General features: G+C 41.8%; 1 protein-coding gene across 3 annotated transcripts; it reads right to left on the bottom strand.

Annotated features, from left to right (window-relative positions):
- Positions 1-357: 357 nt before the first annotated feature.
- Positions 358-25,076, bottom strand: slc45a3 (solute carrier family 45 member 3). 3 transcript variants are annotated; one of them, XM_017418848.3, is made up of 7 exons: positions 24,973-25,076; positions 8,901-9,246; positions 5,864-6,054; positions 5,050-5,713; positions 3,238-3,356; positions 3,091-3,135; positions 358-2,997 (listed from the first exon to the last, which is right to left on the bottom strand). In XM_017418848.3, exons 2-7 carry the CDS (start codon positions 9,046-9,048, stop codon positions 2,554-2,556), a joined length of 1,611 nt encoding a protein of 536 aa, XP_017274337.1. In that variant the 5' UTR covers positions 9,049-9,246; positions 24,973-25,076; the 3' UTR covers positions 358-2,553. The 3 variants fall into 3 exon arrangements, with proteins under 3 accessions (XP_017274337.1, XP_017274335.1, XP_017274336.1); XM_017418846.3 differs by having other exon boundaries at positions 3,091-3,356; XM_017418847.3 differs by lacking the exon at positions 24,973-25,076 and adding an exon at positions 16,589-16,745 and having other exon boundaries at positions 3,091-3,356.
- Between the last annotated feature and the right edge of the window lie 67 nt (positions 25,077-25,143).

Below are 25,143 nucleotides of genomic sequence, written 5' to 3'. Positions count from 1 at the left end.
GTCTAACATTCAGAACATTTCTGACCTGAATCCTAATTTTTCACCGGTCGGTGATAAGCCTCTAAGCTGATAGACGTCTACTCCATGATGAACATCCTTGGTGTTCAAATAAAACGCAGAAGTGTCAAAAAAAAAAAAAATGCTGTAAATTTACATCACCCACATCTGCATACTTTACTCAATACATCTGTGCATAAATACATCAAAGTTTAATAACTGTATTCTCCATGGACTTGTCCATTATTGACCTAAATGTCCAAAAAACTTAAATAAATAAAAAAAGGGGGACATTTTATCAACAATGCAGTTATTTTATTTTGTATAAAAATCTATTTGGTAACTGCATATACACATTTAATAAAGATGACACATTTTCCTTTTTTTTTTTTAGCCACAACCAAAAGCATTAAAGACGAAAGCAACTGAAATATTGTGAATAAAGAAAATTTCAGATGAAAAATATAATTTCTGGCCTCCACGCAGTTTGACAGTTGGCACTTTAGTTTCAATCGAACGAGACATTTGGTTTGGGAAAGACGTGCTGATCTGTTAAAATGCATCTAACAGATAAAATAACATTTTAAAAGAGAAAAAAAAGGTTGTTTAAAAACGGATACAGACATTTTCTTTGCACCAGTTGGATAAAAACCAAAGATGGACCTCAGGTGTGACAGTTCATCCGTCCTGCACTGAGAATAAAACCTTTTTTACTTTAAAACTTATTTGATAAAATACAAAATGCTCTGTGACGTAAACAGGGCTACAGGATAAAATGGATATTACAGAAATAAATTATAGCTTTAAGGATGCTTTACACCATATCTATACAAAAAACACAGAAACAGCCTTCACCTTTGCACCTCCAGAAGATGCTGAAGAGTTTAAAACACTACTTTGTAATAAATCCATCATAAATAAATATGTATGTACAAAAGATGTTTGAAAAATGTACAGGCACTTGTAAAAACTTTTTTTTTTCCTGACATTGAAGCCGCCGATAGTATCTCGTTTCATTTCAGTGGCAAAACAGACAAATCGGGTGTTTGAGAGCCGAGATGATGTCACGTCAACATTCCTCTGCTCCACCACGCTGAGCGCAGCTGCGAGAACATCCGTCAGGACTACTCGTGTCGACAGAAGTCGTTTCTAACACCCTGGAAGGGATCGAGCTCTCTCTGAGCGTGGCAGTCGTGGTTTTTAGATCAGCTGGTCAGTTTGAAACAAGATCCTGGAACACCGTCACGTCTGGGCTACAACATGAAGCAGTTTTCATTAATCTCACACTTAAATATTACTAATGCTTTCTCACATCCAGCCTCCACGTTAAAGATACATCTCACACACACACACACACACACACACACACACACAGCCTGACCTTCAGCCTATCAATATGCAGTGCTCACACTTGCATAAAACCAAATGTTTCCACATGCTGCAGAACCCTTTTTTTTGGTCTTCTCAGGAATGGTTGCTATGAAGTGGGTATCCATGAGACGTGGCCGTGCACGTTCGCCACCAGCATTACATAACGGGCCCATCTGGATGTCCTAGATTGTCGTTTGAATATACAGTGAAACACAACGGTTTAGGCAACGGGAAACGCGATTTCTCAGTAACATCAAGCCGGTTCGGGACAGCTGCACGAGGTTTTAACCCGAGACAAATGCCCAGACTGGAGGCATGCATGCAGGTAAACATTCGGAGCAGAAACAGACTAGTCCTGATCCTTTGAGCAGGGGGACACCAGAACAGCTTCTTACTTCAACCACCACAGTTAATAACTTCACCTCAGCAGGTTGCATAACAAAACTCCCATAGGGATTAATAATGTCAGCTTGTGTACAAAATATTTCCAGTAAATCTGTCTGAGAGGCGACGCGAGTGAACGAGGCTACGCTAGAGCACAGCTCAGTTTCTGAGCTGAAGAGGAGTTTTACATTTAAAGTCAGTTTACTCATCACAGAGAGCACTTAGAGAGCAGAAGCAGCTGTATGACACCTTGATCAAATAATTCTAGTAATGTCATCATGGTTATTTAAAGCCCAGAGGGTTAAACCTTTTTCAGACTGGCAGGTCAGAGAGAGACGGAGCTGAGCTGCATTAAAGGAAACACTGTTTACAGCTCGACCACGCGACTGACAGCCTCACTTGGAGACATATCTGAACCGTTCTCCATCCTAGTGACGTTTTCTGAGGAGCCTGTAATTGTAAATACCATGATTCTTTTTTTTTTTTTTCCCAGAACAAACAGACTGCGCTGAAATTCCCAGAATGAGATCGGTAAAAAAGAAACAGCAGCAGCTTTGTGTTTGAGGCTGCCGAGTTGTACAGTAAATCTGTTTGATGGTACCTGAGGACAAAAATGGACAAGCAGAGTTTTTAGAGAAACATAAAATAAAACATAACAGCTTTTAGCACACCATGCCACAGCCGGGCTAACGATCTCCGCTTTAAAATAAAAACTGAACATTTTCTGCACCTGTGGTGTTAGCACAAGGCATTCTGGGAAACCCGAATGACTGATTAGTGATTCCGTCACTCCCTTTTCTTTTAGCTTCTGAGGTCCTTTTGGTCAAAGACAATGTGACAAGCTAGGTAGATGGCGACAGCCCCAAAGATGGCGGAGCAGGCGATGTAGGCGGTGACAGACTGTGCAAACTGAACAATCAGGCCCATGAAGAGCGTGGGGAACACCTGAGAGAGGAGAAACGTGCTGTCCAAGATGGCGAAGTCCAAGCCAACGCCACGCCTCTCGTATCCCGCCTCAGGCCCATCCTGCTCGGCGCTGCTGGAGCAGGGAGCCGACCCGTTCTGACTCTGTGGGCTGGGGTAGGTTTCATAACTGTCCTGGCTGAGGAAGGGATGCATGTAAGGAGCGGATTTGTGGTTTAGGACGCCCTCCTCCTCCTGCACAGGAGTCAAATAAACAGAATCCTGCTTGGACGTTATGCCGTTGTGATGTAGGCTTTTGGTTATCTTTTTTGGCATGTAGACCTGAAATAAGAGACAAAAACAAGCCTGATGAAGTATGCAGATTTTATCGATAAGCCGTCCATGTTTCTGCAAACTGTTACATGTTGTTTTTACCTCTTTTTCCTTGTGGTAATGGCAGGTGAGGGTGTAAGGCAGGGTCTGCAGAGTTGCATAAGCATAACCTGTGAGAGCTGCCATGGCTGTGACCAAGGCGACACTTTTGGACAGGCAGATGACCAACGCTGAGGCCGTGAAGCTCACCATGCTGCTCAGATAGACCCAACGAGACCCGAAACGGTGGACCAAACGACTCATGATCAGAGAGAAGAAAGTTGAGGTAGCACACTGGAGAAAAAGGCCCAGGCTGCCCATCCGGATACCTGGGAGAGGAACGGAACAAACCATTATTACAACAATATCTCATCCTTTACTCAGTAAAACCAAAACTATCCAGGTCATGCTCAGCCTACACGGAAGAACCAGAAAGTCTTTTGTTTGGTCAAGTTGATAAACAAGCAGAAACTACCCATTATGGTAATAATTACAGAGATCTGAAGCTCTGATATAGTTTGGGTTGACCGACCTGGACAATAACACACACCATCAACCTCCGATAAATCCACCACAAGCTGCAGAGGGTCCGGTCCGTGTTTACTGATGGGATCTGCCTTCTGGCCCGAGTCTGGCCCAGTCAGCCACACAGACAACAAGCATCTGAAGAGGTCTGACCATCTGACTTAAGGTGGAATGTAAAGTCCAAACAACAGAGGGAGAGTTTGCAAATTCCTTCGCAAAATTAAATTATACATTTGCTTCCTTGCATGTCTTCTGCATCCTGTCGGAGGTTTGTGTTTCCGAAACACAATTTAACAATCACTAAGAGAAGGATTTAGTCTCCGGGAGCAGCCAGACTAAATTTTTGTACTGGAAAAAAAATAAAATAAAAAACCATAAAACATTGGGTGGGTGAATAAAATATTCAAAGAATAAACAAAAGTCTCAAGTTAGTTCTCAACTTCTGAGCAACAGTTTCATCATTCCTTTAAACTTGGATTTTCAGCTAGAAACAAGAGGAATCTTATTCCAACGTTTGGACAAAATCATGAACATTTATAGCCCCTAAAGTTTATTCCTATATAAAATTTTTCATTTTAATTTTACTTGGCAGATGCAGCACTGAGTCTGAGGCTTTTCATTCTAATCCGAGTTAGTTTTCTGTGAACAGATTGGGTCAGAAGTTCAACAGCAGGGCACACTAACCTATCTGGAAGAAATAAGTGGATCATATTACTGTGGAGCCCTGCTTTATAAACAGTGCTGATACTAATGAGAACCCAAATCTGAGCCCAAAGATTCGGTGGCTGAGCCAGAACGAGCAGCTGAAAAGATTATTTTTAAAAAAAATAGAAAAGTAGTTATTGTATTAGACAGGAGGGGGGTTAAAATGTAGAGCCATGAAACCATAAACAAAACAGAGAGAAACATCTGCAGATAGGATGCAGCGATTTAATAACATCCGCTGGGTTTCAGATTAAACAAACCAAACTCAGAGTGACCTCAGACCTGTGTGTTTTGGCCGACTACCTGACTTGAATGAACATGTTCTTTGTGTGCCGATTCACCAACATCGATTCTTTGTGAGTGTGACATTCCTCGGGGTCCAGCAAGAAAAGACACACGGAGGTGGACAAACGAAAAAGGGAGGAAGAAAGAAAAAGTTCACAATAAAAAAAAACGAGCGGTGAAGAAGTGGACAGGCTGAGAACCCAGACAGTACGAGGACTGGACTTCAAAATAAAACGCACACAGCTTTAAGACAGTTTGTCTCTCTTATCCCAAAAGAACCTGACTGCATTCTGCCCTGCTGTGACAAAACAGAGTGAATTAACTATCATTCATATGATGAGGATATTATATTAATGATGTCGTATTTAGAACAAAGCTACCACAAAGTTAGTATAATCCATTCATAAAAGAGAGTAAACCACACTGAGGCATGCGTTCAGAAAGAACCCAACCACTTAATAAACAGAAACACGATCTTTAGAATTGTAGATGAGGAGGAAATCTGACCTTCATCGTATCTTTGCCTGGACATGCTTCCTGGTAACGCGCTCGGCACACCTTCATACAGGCCTTCCCCCACAAAGTCCGTGTAAAAAAGCATAAAAGACATCACGGCCATCCAGCTGCAGAGCTGGGCCACGCACAGCTGTCTCATCACCCGCGGGACGTGGCAGTAGCTCCTGAAGATGGCCGGGGTCATGGACCAGCATGTTCTCAGTAGGCAGAGTAAAGGTCCGGCTTTGAGCAGCCTCAGTTTGCATCTGAGCAGGTAGCAGCACGAGCGGGGCACACCGCAGCGGCTCGTCTCCATGGCGCCAGGCCCAGAGTCCAGTAGAGATCCGGACCCCCCCAAGCTGCTGCTGGCACATGAGAGCTCCTCAGACATCTTCATGGTAATGAGCACGCTGGAGACAAAGATGAAGATGAGGAGGGAAAAAAGGCACTCGGCCTGGCCTCCTAGATAAACAGAAAGCAGACCGCGGCTCCAGTCCAGTGCGGGCAGCAAATAACCCACGCAGCCTCCCAAGCTGACCATGAATGAGAACATGGCGAAGGCTTGGCCGCACTCCTCCTCGTCCCTGTACAGGTCTGACAGGAGAGCCTCCAGCGGCGTGAAGCAAACTTGTCCACTGAAGTCCAGGAGCCCTACACCAAAGATAAGAATTCCCACCTGAGGAGGAAAAAAAGAACAACAAACTGCAATTAAACAGAGTCTTACATAGCTTAATTATCCACTAAATGCAGGATGTGATATCGAATCACTAGCATAAATATTTTTTAGCATTCTTAGTTTGTTGAAGAAACAAACGTGCTTTCCTACCTGGAGCGTGTGCCCTCCCCAGGCAAGACGTGCTGCCAGAAGATCAGCGTGGGGAATGATGAAAAGCGCCAGAAGAACTCCCAGAGACAGCAGCCAGATGAAGGGCCGCCGTCTTCCATAACTGCTGTTGCACTGGTCACTGGCCGAGCCAATCAGAGGGATGAACAGGAGGCCGAGAACTGGACCGATACCTGGGGTTACAACCGGGGAAAGGCAGAGGTCAAAAACTCTACAAACAGGACGGAACACGTAGGACGCCGTGTGTAAAAAAAAATCAGCCTAAAATGATTTTCCCTCATTATTAACAAGCTTCATTTTACAAAAGCACAAACAAAAACTCTGATCTGGCTTCTTTAAAATGAACATTTCAGAGCTTTTTAATTACTGGAGGATTCTCACAGAATTTATGGGATGAAAATCACAAGAGTTTCTGTATCCTTGTGTCCAGAACCATTGATCTGAGGAAGCGACCCGTTCCAGCAGCCGTCAGGTTAGACTGCTAATGACAGCTTCAATTAAACGTCTGACAACAGTTTCCTCATGGTTACAAGTTTATACAGTAATATTTCTGAAAGTTACTGCTTCACATAAACCGTTTCTACTGAAGACGTGATATCAAATACTGTGATTTGTTATGTTTTACGGTTTCATTGTTTTGTGTGATAGATCCGTCTGTTTCACGCTGTAGTTTATGTGCACACAGAGCCAGCTCACAGATGAAACTGTTTAAGTAAAACCTAAAAGCTTGTACGCAGGTATTTTAGGCTGTACTGCAGATTAATTGTACATATTTTTCAGACTTGTGTTCCTTTCAGCCGGTGGTGTGACGTCTCTGTCACCATCAGCAGACTGTTCCTACAGATGGTGTGCATCCTGACAGAAGCAGCTCGTTCTCCACACGTGGCTGGCTCCGGATAATTACAAATCACCATGGTGCAGTGGTTTGCTTGTATACAGGCACATGCAAAATTCAAAACAATCTAATCCTTAGACTTTCAACTTTAAAAGCTACCCTGAGGAGTTTTTAATATGGTCAATGAGGCTGGTGAGAAACATTGAACATGAAAGGCAGTTTGTGTAAACTTATAAAGTCATAAAAGCTTATGTTGTCTCATTGTTACGCACAGGGTGGATTCAGAGCTGCTCATAAAAACATTGTTTCCTGGAGTCACTGAAGGTAAAACTGTGAACCAGTAAGGCACAGCAAGAACACGCAACAATTATAAGACAGCATTTGCATTTTGTTTTCCATTTGTACTGCTAAATGGAAATGTAATTCTGAAGTGTGCTAACAGTAAATGTGAGTCAGAGGACGGCAGGTAAACAACTGCTGCCACACATTACTTCCTGCTGCAGCTGTTCAGGCCGTTCACGACCATCTCCAGCTTTAGGACTTACTGTCTCTAATACTCACTGCTTCCGGACACACATCAGAACACACACACACACACACACAAACACAAACATGAATACCTTTTTAAGCTGCTTTCAAGCCCATGCTCATATCTGTTCATACATGACTGTTCTGTCTAATCTGACAGCACAAAAAACACACGATCCAACCGAGACCAACTACAGCAAGTATCTGCAGCGCTAACAGAAGAGAAACAAGAAATGAAGAATGGATTAGCAGAGCTAATGGCAGCGTTTTATGAACCTGACAGGAATTTAGGAATTAGGTTCAGATCATCTCAGTGTCTGAAAATGTGGGGTGAAATTTTACAACTCCTAGCATTACAAATACAGAATATATGGGTGATGCTGGTTGATTCCATGTCTGCAGAAAGCTTTCATAGATCAGCAGAAAGGCAAACAAATCTATAAATGTTAATGTTTGCAGTTAAAGAATAGTTTCGGTTTCTTCTAACTGTGATACACAGAAAAAAAACACAATTATATGTTAGCAAGATATCCTGATACTTCAGATTATGTTTGTGGTTTTATATGTTGTTTATACTTTTCTTTTTGGATAAAGGCAACCAGAGTTTTATTCTGGAGGAACAATGAAAAGCAGAAAAAACAAAACAAAGAAAAGTCCTAAAAGCCTAAAGGACATGTGAGTGTTTTTAAAAGATGCAGGTAGAGTTTTTGCACTTAGAGGAATCTGTCAGATAGCGGGTTCAGCCTCGTGCGTTTCCCCGTCGTGTGGCTGTGAGCTGTGGAAAAACACGGCGCAGCTCAGGCCCCTCCCACCGGAGGAGAACAGACAGGGGCATGTGCTCCGTCGGATACATAAACATCAGATTGAATTAACTGCAGCACTGACTTTCTGGCTATAATTAGAAGACTAAACAGTAAAATTCATTCTCCCCCATTGTCACCTGCTTACATTGTAAATCTAATAATCTTTTCTAACAATACTCTCAGACTCTTCTGGGTTTACTTTTTGATTAAGGCCGTCTCTGGTTTTGGGTTGCACTGTTGTTGATGCGATTAGTTTTAAGCTTAAAACACAACTTTTTAAAGAAATTTGAAGACTAATAAATCAGGCTTTCTACAGTCTGATGAAACGTGCACATCTGCCTTAGAGGAACACTTAAAAAACAAAACACTCAGTAAACTAAAACTATCATTAAATAAAGAGAAATAATACTGCTAACCTAGTTTTAAATAACACAAAGTTACAGAGAGGCTAATAAATTCTAATCAAACTTTAATCTGCACTTTAGTCCAAGAACTTTGAGGGAAACTTTCTGTCTCAGTAAGTTTAGACAGTAGCCTTCCCCGTGGCAGCTCATCATTCTGCTGCCTGCAAATTGTGCCCAATTACCACAGCAAGAGAACAACAGATGATTAGGTCAATTATTTCTGTAAGGACTTGGATTGTATGTTTACGTGCTGAATGGAAATAAAGAGGCTTGAGGCTCTGCCATGAATATTAAAACCATCGGCAGACGAGGTAACATCTTGTGCTCTTTTCAGTAAGTTTACAGATGCTGCACATTTTTTTCCCCATTTCTAGTTAAACTGAGAAAGAAAGAAGCCAAAGCAGCCTGTCAGTAAAATATCACTCATTCAGTTTTTACCAAGCCCTCACCTAGCACCATGGTCATGTAACGCTCCTCGACGCCAGCCTCCAACAGCAGCGGGGGCACGTATGTGATCCCAGCTGCCACACAGATCTCCAGGCCACAGGTCAGGGAGTTCAGCAGGATGAGACGCCACTGAGATCTCCATCCAGGCATATTTACAGGGGCCGACTAGGACGGCCACTACTGAGGGCAGGGGAGACGGGAGGGACCTGGACGGGGGTGAGGGGTGGAGCTCGGGGAGGCGGACGGAGCCCCGGTGGGACCTAATGACTGTCGAGGAGGGACAGCAGCGACGACATATGGATGTCTCAGACGACCTGGAGAATTCATTCTCTTCTCAGCATTCTGGATCTGAAGAGCACAGGAAATAAAATAAAATTAAAATCCTTAGAATGTCAGACAAAGTCTCCAAATATATAATTTGCTGTTGTTTAAGACGGTACAAAAATGTGGGCAAGGCAAAAACAATGACCCTGCACAGCCAAAAATCCTCTGGAATGGCTGCTGGACCAAAAAGCAGCAATCATGGGAAAAAAGAACAGCAAAAAGCTTTTGTAAACATTTTTCTGTATGTGATGTCTGAAACTCACTGCCTTTATTGGACAACCAAATATATCATTTAAATCCCAACAATTCATCGAAGCATGTAACGGATCCGGCCTGCTCATAAATACATGTGGAATATAGCCTAAAAACAGCTTAAATTAGAAAGGATATTTATATTGTTTTGTTCTTGTTGTTTTAAAGAGCCTAACCAGGTTAATACACCTGGAAGTCAGTACCCTCGTCAGGAATGTTTGCTGTGATGGTTTTCTTAAAATTCAGTTGGAATCCAACTTACTGTAAACGGTAACAGTAAAAAAAAACAAACAAAAAAAAACACCAACAGCATTACCTTTCATGAAGTCTGCTGATGAAAGATGAAGCAACAGCTTCAGGGCAGCAGGAAAAACGAGAGGATGACAGAGCTGGAGTGACGTGGCTACAAAGTTACCAAACAGGTTCATTTGTGTTTATTTCATTATATCCCCCATTTCTGCTTTTATATCTTGTCTGTAGTGACCAGGAGTAGTGTGAAGGCCTAAAAGCTGTTCTTCCTGAAACTTACTGTCATTCTGTACGTTATTAAGGTCTAATTGCAGCTTTATGCACATTAGAGTCCCCCCTCCTAATTTGTTTCAGCAGATAACTGCTGCTGAACTGAAAGAGTGAGTAAAAATATAACACAAAAAAGGAGGATTATAGCACATGTATAATGAGTAATACTGTACAGCATGTTCCTGTAAGACCGATTTAAATACCAAAGGGTGTGTTTCTTCAAGGACAGGCTAAGAAACAAGAGTCAACAAAAAAAGAACCATCTTCACGATGTTAGAAATGCTTCAAGGTGGTATATTTACTCTGAAACATCCAGAGACTGCAGCCTTTGTGCTTAAAGATGAGAAGAATACATAAATGAACATTATCGAATGGGTTCTTTTCTTCTCGCTGCCGTAAACTGACAGAAAACCTTACATCACATTATCAGTAGCCATCGAGATGACTTTGGTCATAAAGTACTGTGTAAATGTTTACTGGGAGCAGTATCAGTCAGTATATCTACTGTTTGCCAAGCCTGCACACAGTCATACTAACAAAGAAGAACGATGAGGAGGAAATCGGCAGCCATGGCAAAACAGAAGCAGGAAATGGAAAAAAAAAAATTAGATTGTGCAAGGCACAGGCTTTTCCCCCCACATCAACACCGTATGAATCATGAGCATCTGAAATGCAGTCTTCCCGGAGCTGTGATGCCGATTCTTGGTAAGTTTTAGTCCGTAAAGCTAAAGCGTTGCGTCGGCCCTTTTTTAATGCTGATGTTTGTACAAAAGAGTTTACGTCATTTTAAACAACCCCTCAGTTATGTTGGCTAACGAGTTGGGAGCCAGTAAATGTGTAAGAGGGAGTAGCTGCACCATCTTAGTTTCAAAGGAAAACATTTTAATTTGCTGCAGAATGTTAGAACACGTAAACAGAGACATCAGGTGGGCAGACAGGTGAGGTAAAACATGCACTAATAAAACAGACATGCACCTATAGGAAGCAGAGATGGACTGACCAATCAGAAGAACGAGTTTAATTGACTACCAAAACAATCATTAGTTGCAAGCAGCTCCAATTAACAGGATAGAAGACAACAGGTCTTGTTCTCCATTACATAAATAATCTGTGCTCCTCAACATCGTTTAGGTCCAACTGGAATTTCATCGTCTCTATAATAAATTAGATTTTCACATACTGCATTTTCTGCACTAGAGGATGCACTGTCAATGAATGGTCCATTTTCAAACTTTTCTCATATATAACAAAACTGCCCCCTGTCTTCTCGGAGAATACTGCACCGACGTACGCTTCAAGAATAAACGCCTCCACCGCTCGCCGTGCACGGAGCCCTGCACGACTATAACTGAGCCTTAATGCTGCAAGCGGTGCGGCTTTGTAGTTTCTTACATATATAAGGTGCTCCAGATTATAAGGCGCACTGTCGTTTTTTGAGAAAACTGAAGGCTTTTAAGTGCTCCTTATAGTGTGGAAAATATGGTCATTTGAAAAGAAGAAGCACAAAATGAGTCAGACTTTTGAAGAAACCCTAAATGTTTGTATAAGGATTAAACATTTAGCAGGATTTACATTTAAAAAGTAATATCTACAGCTGTTTTTATATATAAAAAAACAACAATAAAAACTGATGTCACATAACAGAAAGTCAACTGATGATGAATTTATAAAAGTCACAGAACTGGAGTCTCTGAACTCTGTTCACAGTTCTGCTTTCTATTTAAAAAATAAAGAACTACTAAGAAAACCCCACTGTCATCATTAACCAGTTAGATAAGTGTTGTTTTAAAGCAGAGCGGTCAGAATAGCCGCGAACACAAACAGGTTCTATATTTGCATCTGCTCGGACATTTCTCTGCCAGTGTCGTCCATCTGTTCCCTCTTAGCACAAAACATAGATGTCATCGTGTCTAACAGGACTTTGTTATTCATAGAAACGTGCTCAGCCAGGGTGTCGTGGACCAAAACCTGACTGTCACAGGTTGCTTCGGGCTGAAAAAAGGAAAATTAAAGAATGACAAAGATGAGGCACAGCTGAGAAAAGACGTAAACAAGAATTTACAATTCTTAAAGAGGTCATTATTGAAAAAATTCTCAGGTTTTCTGTTCTTGAGGTTCTTTATTTGAGTTTTTGAATTCACTAGCAAGTCTTCAACACAAACCTATCACTGTTTCAGGCACAAGGACTGAAAAATATTTCTGTCACAGTAAGCCATTGGGATTTGCTGTGGAAAATTACATCACTTCTCCAGTTCAGAGTTGAATAGTTTAGCCTCTCTCCCCAATTTAACTTCAAATTCTCCTACTTTTGGAAGAAGGAAGTGAAATCTTTGGTTCTTGGGTTTTGCTCTGCAACCAGTCTCAAATTCTCGTAGGTCACATATTACACTTAACCTTACAAAAAAAATGTGCTGATTATGTTCCATTAGCACTTTATTTTATGTCCCAGTTAGTCAAATGTACAGTAGAACAGACACAAAAGCGTAAATTCAGTCCAAGTCCTTTGCTACAGGCTCACCTCAGAAATGTGAGAAACGACACAACAGCAGGTTGACCTATCAGAGGCGAAGGTCACATGAAGAAGGGGCCATTTCACACCCGTCAGAATTCATTCCCCCCGGCCTTGGCACACTGAAAGACACGCATCAGGGGAGCAGCCTTTGCCCCTCAGCCTGTCTGCCCACTACAACCCCCTACATATTTTGAGTATGCGCGCACGCAGCCAGTTTTTATGCTTCTCCCTTTGCATTTCTTCCCCAAACTTCCCCGAGCCCTGAGGTCAGCATCATGTCTGACCTGCATTTTTTAAAGAACCCCTTTGACATATCTGCCCACCATCAGTTATGCCTGCATGGTTCTGAATCTCAGTGTGAATGCCTTCTATTGCAGCCCCAGCTGGCTCTCTGTCAGACTTTCTCACTGAAAACACAAGGGTCCCTGGTGGCTGGAAGAAAGAAATCTGATTTGTCTTTCCAGGCAGCCAAGGCTTGTCTGAACATTTCCAGGGTTTTGTAAACTGAGTGGTTGCTTAATTCTTGACCTGACTGGCATGAGTCAAGAAAAGATGGAAGGACTGAAAAACAGTTGGAAAGAATGAAGAGCAGAAGCTGAGCGAAGAGGTCATCAATCATCCATTTAGTCACCTCAAAGTCAAACACAAAAAATCCATTTGTTTATTTCATACATGGTACTATGACCAAAGGAAAGAAAAACAGAGCTTTTAAGGCTTTTAGGTTTAGGTTTTGAAGACTGAAGGGAGAAACAAATGTGTGTGTGCGTGTGTGCCCAAACTCATACATGTTCACCTCACAGTTACTCCTCAGCTTTCTCCAACCCAACCTCTGACTCCACACTTTATTCCAGTCATGTCATCCATCTCTACACAGCCTTGGAGACACAAACGCAGGCTCTCACTGTTACTAAATGGTGCTTCAGCTCACATTGTATGTTTTAACACTGAAGTCTGAGCTTAGCTGTGATGATGGGGCAGTGGAGGATGGTTGCTTTTGTCAGCTCTCCCACTGCTCCATTACCAAGCCCTATTCATTCAAAGGTCCCACAGAAAATCTACTAATGACTCTGAGTGGTATTCTAATACAAAACAGGCTTTGTATACTATTCTGTGCCAGTGAGAGTAATGCCATATAATGAGGTTTCAAATGCGGTTAGAGTCTTTTAGAAATTAAAGTTTATGCAGATAAAAGGGTGTTAGATAGTGTGTGGAGGGCTCTGCCTGCAGATACCAGGGTTTGGAAGAGAAGAAGGAATTGCTTTGCAATGACATCAGGGCCACAGCACCGCGGAGGCTGCTGCCTGAAACCTCAACAGGAGGGTCTGTTGGTTTGTGTGACTCAAGCTGAATGGCTGTAGCACGGTGGCCTTCTTCTCATTCACTCCCCGCACATTAATAGACTCAACAGTCAGTGTGGAGAAACAAGAGGACCAGCATTGAAGACAACTGCCTGCCTGAATTAGTTCCTGCAAATCTCGCTCTGCAGGCATCTTTCTAGTGCAAGCACGGCGCAATGAAGCGAATCTGAACGTACAAGGGACTGCTTAAATGCTGCCCTAATGCCAGGTGGATGCTGGCACTGACTTGATCAAAGAAGTAACTTCTAGATATAGTATCTAAAAAACCTAACGGATGTATCATCTGATTACAATTACTTATGGCCATCCAAGATGTAGTTCACAGTTAAAATCCAAAGAATTGCTTTGATTTTAAATTTCTCATTTCCAGCATAAAAGAAAAAATCTGATTTATCTCCTGCACTTAAAATGTTGGATCAATAACTTTAATTCCATTTGGATTCTCATCAGTGTAGCTTCCTCAGTTCGCTCGTTGAAAGAGAAGTAAAACATCTTTAAGAATCAAAGTTGCTTTTCATTCAACTTCCCAGGATCGCCATGAGATGAAAGTTTAAAAAAATCTATACCAGAACATGGGAGCAAAAGGGACCAGTGCACACAACTTCAGCTGATATGAAACATCTATCATTTCTGTGTTTGAGTTTTATTAGCATATCCTCAAGCTTTATGTGATAAACTCAAAAACCCCTGGGATCTAATCAGATCTGTTGCAATATTTTTAACTCCTATGGATACATGTTTAGGCAACTGCCACTAAGGTAAAGTCAGTTCTAAATGTAAATTATTTCCAGTGTTTACACGTCGATGTTATAAATCATTAAGCTCAGACATTCGAACTTGAACACTGCATACCAGCCTTTCCTCCTTTTTAGCATTTCTCTGTATTGTCTCCTGTTGTTTTTCCAACGTCAATCCAGTCAGTCCTGTTTTACATCATTCTCCAGTGTGTTATCCAAATGACTACACAGTCAGACCTTTCCATGCAGGCTGTTTGCTTCTGATACTGAGAATTCAAAAACAACATGTATACTCTTTGTGCTCTTTAACCCAGTTCACATAAAAAGTTCAGTGATTGATTTGTGGTCCACCTCTGCTCACTTGAAAGGCTGCTTTGACCAAGCTGAACCTACCTCGTAGCCCATAATGTTAGGCCCACATCCGTCACTGTGACCCTTGACCCCACCTTTCACCACAAATCATATAACCAAACCTAACATTTCAAAGACAACAACAGCAGGAGGACTCTTTTATACTAATCTCTTCTTGAGAACAGCCCGGTGAAACGAAACCAACTGTCTCCGTTGACTTAAAGAACTTCTGCTCAGGAAATAAGAAGAATAAACTTTAAAAAGCTGTTTTATTCCCTGCAGGCTCTAGTAAAACTCATTATGGTGCCAAATGTGAACAGATATTTCAACATCTCTACATTTAAAGTAAGGACTAGGTCTCAGAATAAGTCTCTTACGTTTAAAAGACCACAAGAATGCCATGAAACCAATATGACATGGGTCCTGAGAAAAATGCTAAATTTCCTTAAAAAATGTATTTTTTAGTAGTTTAGAAAATAAACTATACCATCAGTCCTTCTCAGACAGTCAAATTTACTACCCATTAGTTTTAGGCAGCATGTTTTTGAAGAAAAATATCCAAACCACAAAATGAGTAATCCAGCTTAGATATGCACCAGGAATCCACGATGATGGACCTGTATATTCACTTGTCAAGTGAACAAGTACATATATATTCTAATCCAGTGAGGCGATTAGTGTGTGTGTGTGTGTGTGTGTTTATCAGAGGGTAAACAGAAAGGAGTCTGTAGTCGGCCCTGACAGCAGAATGAAGCCACTTATGCCTCGGGGAGTACGCATATCATACTTACTGATGCAAACAGCACAACAATGGAGTGCTGCAGAGTTTAGCTGTGTGGGCTCTTGCAAGTGAATGTGCCTGATAACGTGCCTCCTCACGAACCGGCTCTCCAGTCATTAAAGAGCGATTGTGCCAAATGTGAAAGAACTAATAAGGAGGGGGTGGAAATCCAAAGGAGGTTTTAATCAGTCTCAGTCAGGTGTGTTTACATTCAGTTAATGCACGAGTCAAAATTTGAATTAGATTTAAATGAAAAGGCAGTTGATTGTTTAGAGATGGTATCTGGGCTCATATTACCATAAGTTAAACGTGACATTTTATGATCCAAGGAAATTAGCAAATCATACTTTATGACTTACTTCTCATTAACATTCGTTTAATTTCAGCTCCAATATTGGTTCTGTTTTTGTTAATCCAACAGCATATGTCAGAAATTGCTACTCTTCAAGAAAAATACATTATTTTTTACTTCCATTATTAACTCTTTAGGTGCAGCTTTGTTTATAAAAGCAGTTTGATGCAGGACTAAAGTTGCCTTTTTCTATTCTGGGGAAAAAGACAATATAACAGCTTGAATTAATTATTTTTTTGTGTGTGTAAAAATGATCTGGCTGACCTTTTCCTCTCATTAGCTCACACATGTCCAAAGTTACTTTTATTTCAGACGCCGTAATGATCTCATGGCATACAGTTCAGCTTCAACATGCTTGGGTTAGTGATGGCATTTCCTGAATATATTCAAATAGGTAAAAGCTATTTCTCTCGCTTTTTTTTTTAAATTATACCCACACATCAACTATTTCTGTAAGATAAGTGTGATAACTAAACAAGAGGTGACAGGCAAAGTGATACTTACCAGCCAAAGAGGAAAAGCTCAAACAGGTCCTTCTATAGGCTTGAGCTGCTAAACAGAAAGGAGCTGGATCTATTTCTTGTCCCCAACTCATTACCAGAGAAGATCTTCACTAAATATTTTGACCACCTGCTTGAAGAGTGGCTTGTTTTAATCCTTTCTGTGTCCTCCTGTTCCCTCCTCTCTTATTCAGCCCACCTCCTCCACATCCCTCCCATTCTTCTCCCTCCCTCCCTCTCTTCTGTGTCTCAGACTGTAAAGGAAGGGAATTAGGAAAATCCCCAAGCATTTGAGGAGTCCTGCTGATTTTTGTCTGCCTGAATCAGCCTCCAGAAGTAGGTCTCCATCTTCTTTTTCCTCAAGATTATGTCAAAAAGGTAAAAGTCAGAAAAGATGAAGCTCTGCAGCGAAGACGAGGCTCACCTGTGGTGTTTAACTTCAGAGGTAGTCAGGAAACAAAGATTGAATTGATATTGTCACCCCACTCTGAGGCCACTCCTCCATCTCCCATCTCTTCTTTCTCACGATCTATAACCACTCCCTAAAAGAAAAGTTCAGTTTTAAACCCCCTGACCCAGTATCAAGTTCAGCTGCTTATCAGAGTAGGGGGGAGATCTCCCACCATCTCTTATTACCTCCCTTCTTCTTGTCCAGTCGTAGTTAAGCTCACATCCCTGCTTGACTACTGGTCTGTGGACTGATTTAACCCCTTTCCTGGTTCATCAGCTCGGCCAGTAAAAAGCCTAATTGAGTAGATACGAACACGCACACACACAGAAACACACACACAGGCGCTCGCTCTACAGCCCGGCCGGCTGCCTTGCCTACAGGCCAAGACCAGCCCTCTATAGAAAAGCATTTAATTTGATAATGGTGAGAGGAAGAGGAGAAGTGGAGCGCAGGGAGATCTAAAATGAGGAGGGTGGTTGGCCAGGCAAGGTGGGTTGGGGTGTTGAGTAATGTCATTAGACTACGACTGGCTTTAAGGAATCTAAATTTCTGGACCCGAATCAATAAAGGAGAGTGCGGAGAGCAGCTACTGGCAGCACTTCCCCTCTGAAACACAAGCGGCTTGCCTGGAATTAAGACAATTCTGAAAATCCCATTTTGGAAAAAGGCTGGGCCCCACTAGCTCTGCTTTAATGTCCGTGCCCTGACTTACCAAAAGCATTTCCTCTTCTTGAATGTTCTGCCCAGATATAGTTGAACGACAAGTACAGTTTGAAACGGTTTTCCAGTGTAATCATGTTGGTATGCTTTTACCCACCCTTTTATGAATACGCATGTGTTGAATGCACACCTTCACAGATGTCTTCATAATCCACTAAAAATAAAATAAAAGCTAATAAGTAGTGTAGGTGTAAGAAAACTAACAGAGAGAATAATCAAGTTGAAGAGAGCTAAACTCTCATGTTCCACAGACACTTTTTTTTTTTTTTTTTTTTTTTTTTTTTTTTTGTTGTTTTTTTTTTTACACATAAAGATAACTGTAACAAAAGTTTGCTTATTGACAGGCCTTCTTTGCATGCAGTGGTGATGTTTAAACTGCCAGCGTAGTGTGCGTGCACAGCTACAGTTTTGGCTCGTGTTGTACAAGCATTCTGGACAAGACGAGAAGAATAATTCCACGGTAGCCTTCCCCACAAATCGACGTCTCTGGCAGTGGCCAAACCCAACATGCCCATAATAAGCTACAACACACAGCCGTCTTAGATGATAAACCGTGCAAACTGAAGCAGCGCAGCAGAAATAGAACTCAAGGGTTACTAACAGCAGAGACCCAACAAAGCCTAAATGTCACCAGCATTATACACAGCACGAAGGACGGAACGGGGAAGATCAATCACTCATTGTGTGCTTCCACAGCAAATTAACCTTTAAGTAAATACGTGACGCAGATGCTTAAACAGAGTTTCTATACATTCCCAGAAGCTTTTAACATCCAGGGACTTCAAGCTTAGCACCGCTCCGATAACCGATAAAAAGCACAACAGTTATCTATACCAGAGCATAAATACCATCAGTGTTTGACACAATTAATGTGGCAACAGGTTTAGGAGACGTCACAGAAAGCGCTGTCTGTTATCTGCTGCGATGCAGAATGCCTACGTTTTTTTGTCTCCATTTTAAGTGCTTACTTATTCAAAGATTTGCAAATATTTCTGTTTTGGCATGGGAAACGTGTTTTCATTTTCCAACTGCGTTCCATCTGGCAGAGCGCAGAATGACTCACAGTCAAATAGATGCGAGCAGCACAAGGTGGCCTTTTTGTTTGTGCAATTACTTTCATTATTTAGCAATAAACCCAAGTCATCAAACTTTAATAGGAGTCATTTGTGGCAGGTTATGAGCCAAGAGAAACCATCAATACTGAAGCTGATTTAAGCTCATTTCAATATGCATTCAGTAAATACAAATATCATTAACTATACAGCTGAGTGACACTGTTATGAAAGCATAAAAACCCTGAAAGACAGAAGGACATCAGTGGGTCCATTTTCCTTCCCCAGCTGTTGTCAGAACAGGAGTGGCCTTAAGGCACAATGATTAACGCCTCGGTCGAATACTACACAAACCAGATGGTTAAAACATATAAAGAAGGACAAAGTCCTTTCTTTTTCCTCTCAGAGAGCATGATTTTCCCACCCAAACCACAAACTGAATTACAACATACAATTAATATTGTGTGAGGACAATGTTTTAGTGAATGTACTGTAAACTTTGAGACAACGCTCTTTGGTGGAGCTGTGATCTTTAAAACCACGCACACAAAAAGAGTTACACAATGGGAGGGGGGCTAACAACATTACCATCGTTGTGTGCCTACACTATAAATGCCGATTAAAAAGCAGAGGGCTACCCTGGGCCTTCTGGGGAAAAAAAACAAAAAAAAGAAACGTCAATCAGCACAGGACAAAAAGCTGGAGCAACAAAAGAAACATGTAATCAAGATAAATCTTTCCTTCCGTCATTTTAATCATCTTCTAAACATTAAACTTCCCAAACAAGTCATTGTTTAACATCAACAAGGGTGGGGAAAAACAGTTCCACTGGCTGTGCAACAAGTCTCCACACAAGCTCTCAGAAATCAGCCGTTTGAAACGTTTCAGACGAAATATCGGTCTGGCAAAACCAGCCATCAAAGCACGCACGCATATTGACTCAAAAATCACCAGCTTGGTCTTTCCCAAGTTCACAGAGCATCTCACATATCAAAGGTCTCTCTCAAACACTCAACAGCATCCCCTTCAGCTCGCTACATGAAAGAGAACACTGTAGTGTCTTGTAATATGCCGTTTTCCCCCCATTCACAGAGCCGAGCTTCAAAGCGGGCTAAATGAAGTTTGAAGCCTCTCGCTGTCCCGTCGGATCAGTGTTTCCTGGTTCGTTCAGTCAGAAGTTATCTGGGAGGTGGCGGGGCCGTTCCGAATTTGTCACCCTAAACGCTTTACCAGATCTGGCATTTTAAACGCTCCGGGGGGGGGTTTCTGTCTGGCACAGAGGTACAACAGAGAGTGAGAATATGTATTGCAAACATCTGGCTAAGTCCTTACGACCAAGTGAAAATGTCTCAGGACAAGCCAGAGCTGTTGTCCCCACTCTTCTGCTGTCATTCAGCAAGTCTCAGCTGGAAAATTACAAAAAAGTGAAACGATCGTCATCAACAGCCTGATCTACATTTATACTCCGGGGGTATGTGAAACACCACAAATAACCTCAGGATTTGTTCGTCGTTAAAAAGGAAGGGAGCACGTCGTGTACAGGTAAGATAACTTAAAAGCACTCAGGTAGATGTGATAAAAGATCTAAAACACCATTGAGTAACTCTGTTTATGGCCAATGTACAGGAGGTAAAATCCAAATTGTTTACATTTTATTAAACCCTCTAAATGAACAGAATTTAATGTTTGCAGTTAGCTGAGTTCACTTTCAACATGTAATAGTTGAGAAGCTGGTTCTGCAATTAAAACACATTTGGGGATTCTAAAACGCATTGAAAGCTAAAATATAAACAGAGAAATCAGGCAAATACTAAATAAGACAAAACACTAAGCTCAAAACATTTACACTTAAGGAAAACTTTCCTTAAAATGGGGCATTAGACAAATATTGACAGTTCTTTAAATTCAGATGTAATGTTTACAGGAAGTGCTACAGTATGCACAGTTTTTGGCCTAATTATTGCAAAACTATAAACTATTGGGTGCTTTTCTCCAACAGAAAGCTAAATAAATGTTTCTACTTGTTCAAAATGTAGTTTTTAAATTGTATAAGTACACTTAAAAATGTGTAAAAAATGACTCTTGCTGAGTTCAAAAGGGTGGCTCCAGTTATGTAGGGATGTAGGTGCTGCTGCTCATCCTTTAACTTCAATACCATCAAACGAGAAAACTTTTAACAAATTCCAGCCTTTAAAGAGCAACATTGTGACTTTTGGAAAAGTGATGAGCCCTCCTTCATTAGAGCTATGATCAAATTAATAAAAAAGAGTTAATCAGAGCAGAGGGATCAATTTGTGACAAAAGAAAACAGATTTTACAGAAGAAAATAAAGAAAACAGACTGGATGGAAAAAATAAAATCTTTCCTGAGCGTCCTGGCGAGATCTAACTATAGCAAGCAGCATTTTGTGCCTAAAAAGAAATAAAATAACAGGACTGAACAAACCTAAAAACACACACCAGCTACACAGAAATCCCTTTGCATACAAAAATTCTGAGTATCCTATAATTTTGTCTCATGTTTCACAGCAACATGGGGAAAAAGAGAGACATCAGTGAGCAGTTTCTTCAGCTGGCTATAAACTAAATGAAAGCCGCTTCTATCCTGCGATAATTTACTAAAAGATTGTGATTTAACTGCTGTGCAGCTGGTATATTTCACCCATTGTGTGACGGTGCGTTTCGGTTTGAATGACAGAAACTCGGAGCAGCATATTAGGATTAAAGAGAAAAGCAGTTGGCTAAGGAAGCCACTGGAGAACTGAGCGGGTGCCAGCGCACCCACACATTCTGGCACCGAGCAATTTTATGCCAGACTGGAGAGAAGACGGGGGAATATATTCGTGCTTTTAATCAGACAAGATATTAAAAGAACAGATAACCTAGATGCCCAAATTGAATACGGCGTCACCGCTCTCACACCAGTTTGGGTTTGCTGCGATGGTCAACGGTAAGATGTCCTCCCAGCAACACTGAGCCAAAAGAGGATATATTTATATATATCTGACAAACGCTACGAACTTGAGGTGGTTTAAATTGATAACATCCACCCTGAATAATATAAAAAGAAGTGGTTAGTAAAATTCTGAGTCACTGTCAAAAACTATGTCAAAGTTGGCATTCCAAGGTGCTCGGGTTGTTGTCGCCTTCTCCTTTCGCTCGGGCTCATTAGGGGAACCGGTTATTGGTCCGTTTCACCGGCCCAGCTGGTTACGGATCATCATTACAGATATGATGTTTGTACTTTGACCCCACAGCCTGGAGACAGCTGGGGAAAAAAAACCCTCCTCGGCTTCCCATCAGTGAGAGACGCAGGAAGCAGACAGGTTTCTTTATATTCATCCATTTCCCCGGCTGTTACCAAGTTGTGATGGTCTAATAACGTGCACGGCGGGTCTTGCGGGACTCTCCCACTCACAGAGCAGGTGTTGTGTTGCTTCTGATTGGTAGTAGTACTCCAGGCAAAAAAAACAAAAAAAAAAACCCATGGTAAATTAAAAAAGAAATCCAACTCTTCTTTGCCGTGTTTCTCTCCCATAACCATCCATCTCTGCCCCCTTCCTGTTTCAACAAATGACCTCACTGCTTCGACAGCAATTAGCGCTTGAGGTGCACGCTCACTGCAGCGGCGAGCGAAACGCCGAAGTGATTTGAATGTTTGCCTTAAGATAACGGCAAAATACACCATGCAGATCTGAGAAATTACCTTCTGCTAAATCGGAGTTCACACAGAGATGGAGTAAACAGAGGCAGCCAGAATGGATTCTGTCAGTACAAAGGCAACAGCTCAAATTACACAAAACCCCAAGGCAATAGGTTCAATTTAACTGCAGACAAGATTACATCTAACTTCTCACAGACATAAAATCAAAGACTGCATATTGCATTTTATTATGCAAAACGAAGAGTCGGAGCAACAGCTACGACACACACAAGAAACACGTCGTAGAACAGAATCTGAACAGTTTAGCAAGTGATAAAACTAAACTAATGTGCCTAAATCAGGACGTGAAGCCGAAAAAAAAGAAGGAAAGAAAGAAAAATTGTAAAAGCCCTGCAAAAATAAATAAAACATGAAGTCATGGAAGTGTTTACCCACTGAAGAGAATCTCTCTGGCTAATCTTTCACCTGAGATGACTGCTTTAACGACGGCATACCTCTGATTGCCAGTGGCTACACAGATTAGTGTGACAGCAGCACACAATGCATTCAGGAGGACACCCAGCTTAAAAGAGAAGCCTCCTCCCCCAAAAAGCCTTTGAGCAAAAGTTCCTCCATTAAGAAAGAGACATATATTTATCACCTACTACATAATCCACCACCTGTCTTGACAACATATGCAGGATTGGAGCCCACCACACATGAAACGAACAGAGAGCGCTGTGAAGAGAAACGGCCTACGAACGATTAAAACAGAAAAGCTGTCAGTCGGCCTAAGTAGCTTGGTGTCCTCGACGGTGGGCGATTATCCTCCGCTCGACTTAGAGGTATATCAGACCGTCAGAGGACAAGCCAGCTGGTGCAGCAGCGACGTCCCAGGTGAAGACGCCTTTTCGAGACCCTCCCGAGGCACAAACAGTAGTAAGAATGCGACAGATCCAAGATGAGCCCCTTTGATCACGGCGAAGGCGTGTCACTGAAACGTCTACATGTTCTAATGCAGTTCATCCACAAGAACTTACAACTAAAAGCTGTTTGCGAGTGGAAGCCACATTAGTGGATATAGAAAAATTTTGTTTTAAGTAACAAAACCGAGTAGAGAAGACCTGCCAGGACAAGCTGGATCTAAGAGTGGGATCCATTTTTGAGAAAGGAGTCACTTAAGTAGTGTATGAAGAGGGGAAAAAGGGTCTTTGTGCGATGGGAGAGTCGGTGTCACTGTGACAATAAAAGTCCCTCTGTCATGGGTTAGAGCTGTTTAACCTTTCCATCCTTTTCCCTCCTAATATGGGGTTTTGAGCCTTATAAGCTGTGGCATAAAGCAAAGAAAACCAGATTTACAAAGAAAAACAAAAACCAATGGAAACTTTCAGTGCTTGAGAAGTTTACGTTTCAGACACTGCATTAAGACAAACTAATTAAAATGTAGGGAAGCATCTCCAAAAATTGGGCAAAAGAATAAAGTAAAGGCTGGATTTTTCTAATTTAAACAGCTTTAATGTGCTTTCTGGTCACTACATTGGCTACTAAGCATCATAGGTTTCATACAGACTAATCTGACAAGGATTCATTTGTGTAACTATCAACAATTTGGCAATAAAAATAGCTTTATTGCGCTTTAATCTTCAGCAACTCCTGCTTAAGTATTTTTGCATAAAACCAAAACACCTCTGGATAATAGTTCCCCACCTGAAAACTATTATCAAATGTAGAAACATGCAAAGACACAGACAACAAATTAGTTATGTGAGCTTAAAACAATAGAAATTTTGTCCCAATTTTGTGCTTTAACAAATAAAAAAATTATACCAGGAGAGTATAGGCTATGTGTCATTTAGTTCGCAGTTAAACCAACGTGAAACCATGAAAATAAATACAATAAAAGAAAAGTTGGCCCAGTGTTTTTCCAGCTCAGAGTTTGTAACTTTCCGAGAAGAGGGGTGTCCTGAAACCTCCCCCCCAGCCTCCATGTGTCAACCAGCGGGCTTCACAGCCAAGGCATCCCGGCCAGCAACAACACGGCTCCGGTGCGGACAGGGAGGGTTACACCAGCCGGTAAAGCCTGTGGATTTATTGCCACTATGGCACTTGGCAGCACCTCGGTTTTCAGGGAGTCTGGTGGCGAAGCTGCAGTGGAAAAAACTTCCAGAAAGAGCCACGCTGCCCGCCGCCCGCCGCCGCTGCTGGAACCCGGCTAACCGCTCACCTTTTCGACCGCTGATAAGCGCTTCCAGGGGTTCGGTTCGGGTCGGGTGAATCGCTGTCTCGGGTTAAAAAAAAAGCAAACGGCGGTACACCACGGTGTCTGGGCCGGTTTTAAAACCTGCTGCTGAGGAGGTTTCGACGCAGCGGAGCCGCTCACAATGACCAAGTTTCTAAAGCAACCGTTAAGTTGCGAACCGCCGCGTTGCACTTGCGTGAAACAGCGGATTTAGCCGCTAAAACGCTGAGCGTAAAATAAACATAAAGGTCTAATTAAAGATTCGCTCAGATGCAACGTTTTACCTTGAAGTTATGCGGAGCTCCGACAAATCCACGCAGTGACTCGCTCGCTCCCGATGTGTACCGCCGTTGCTCAACTTCCAGAGAGCCAACTACCCAGCTGTGACAACAGCCATCAATCTACCGTCAACGGCTGAAACAGCTTCCGGTAGGAGGCTTTCAAAATAAATTCAC

Source organism: Kryptolebias marmoratus, linkage group LG11, assembly GCF_001649575.2.
Source record: "Kryptolebias marmoratus isolate JLee-2015 linkage group LG11, ASM164957v2, whole genome shotgun sequence".
NCBI classification, from domain to species: Eukaryota; Metazoa; Chordata; class Actinopteri; order Cyprinodontiformes; family Rivulidae; genus Kryptolebias; species Kryptolebias marmoratus.
The sequence above is the reverse complement of the archived record's forward strand: the minus strand, read 5'-3'. Positions and strand labels throughout refer to the sequence as shown.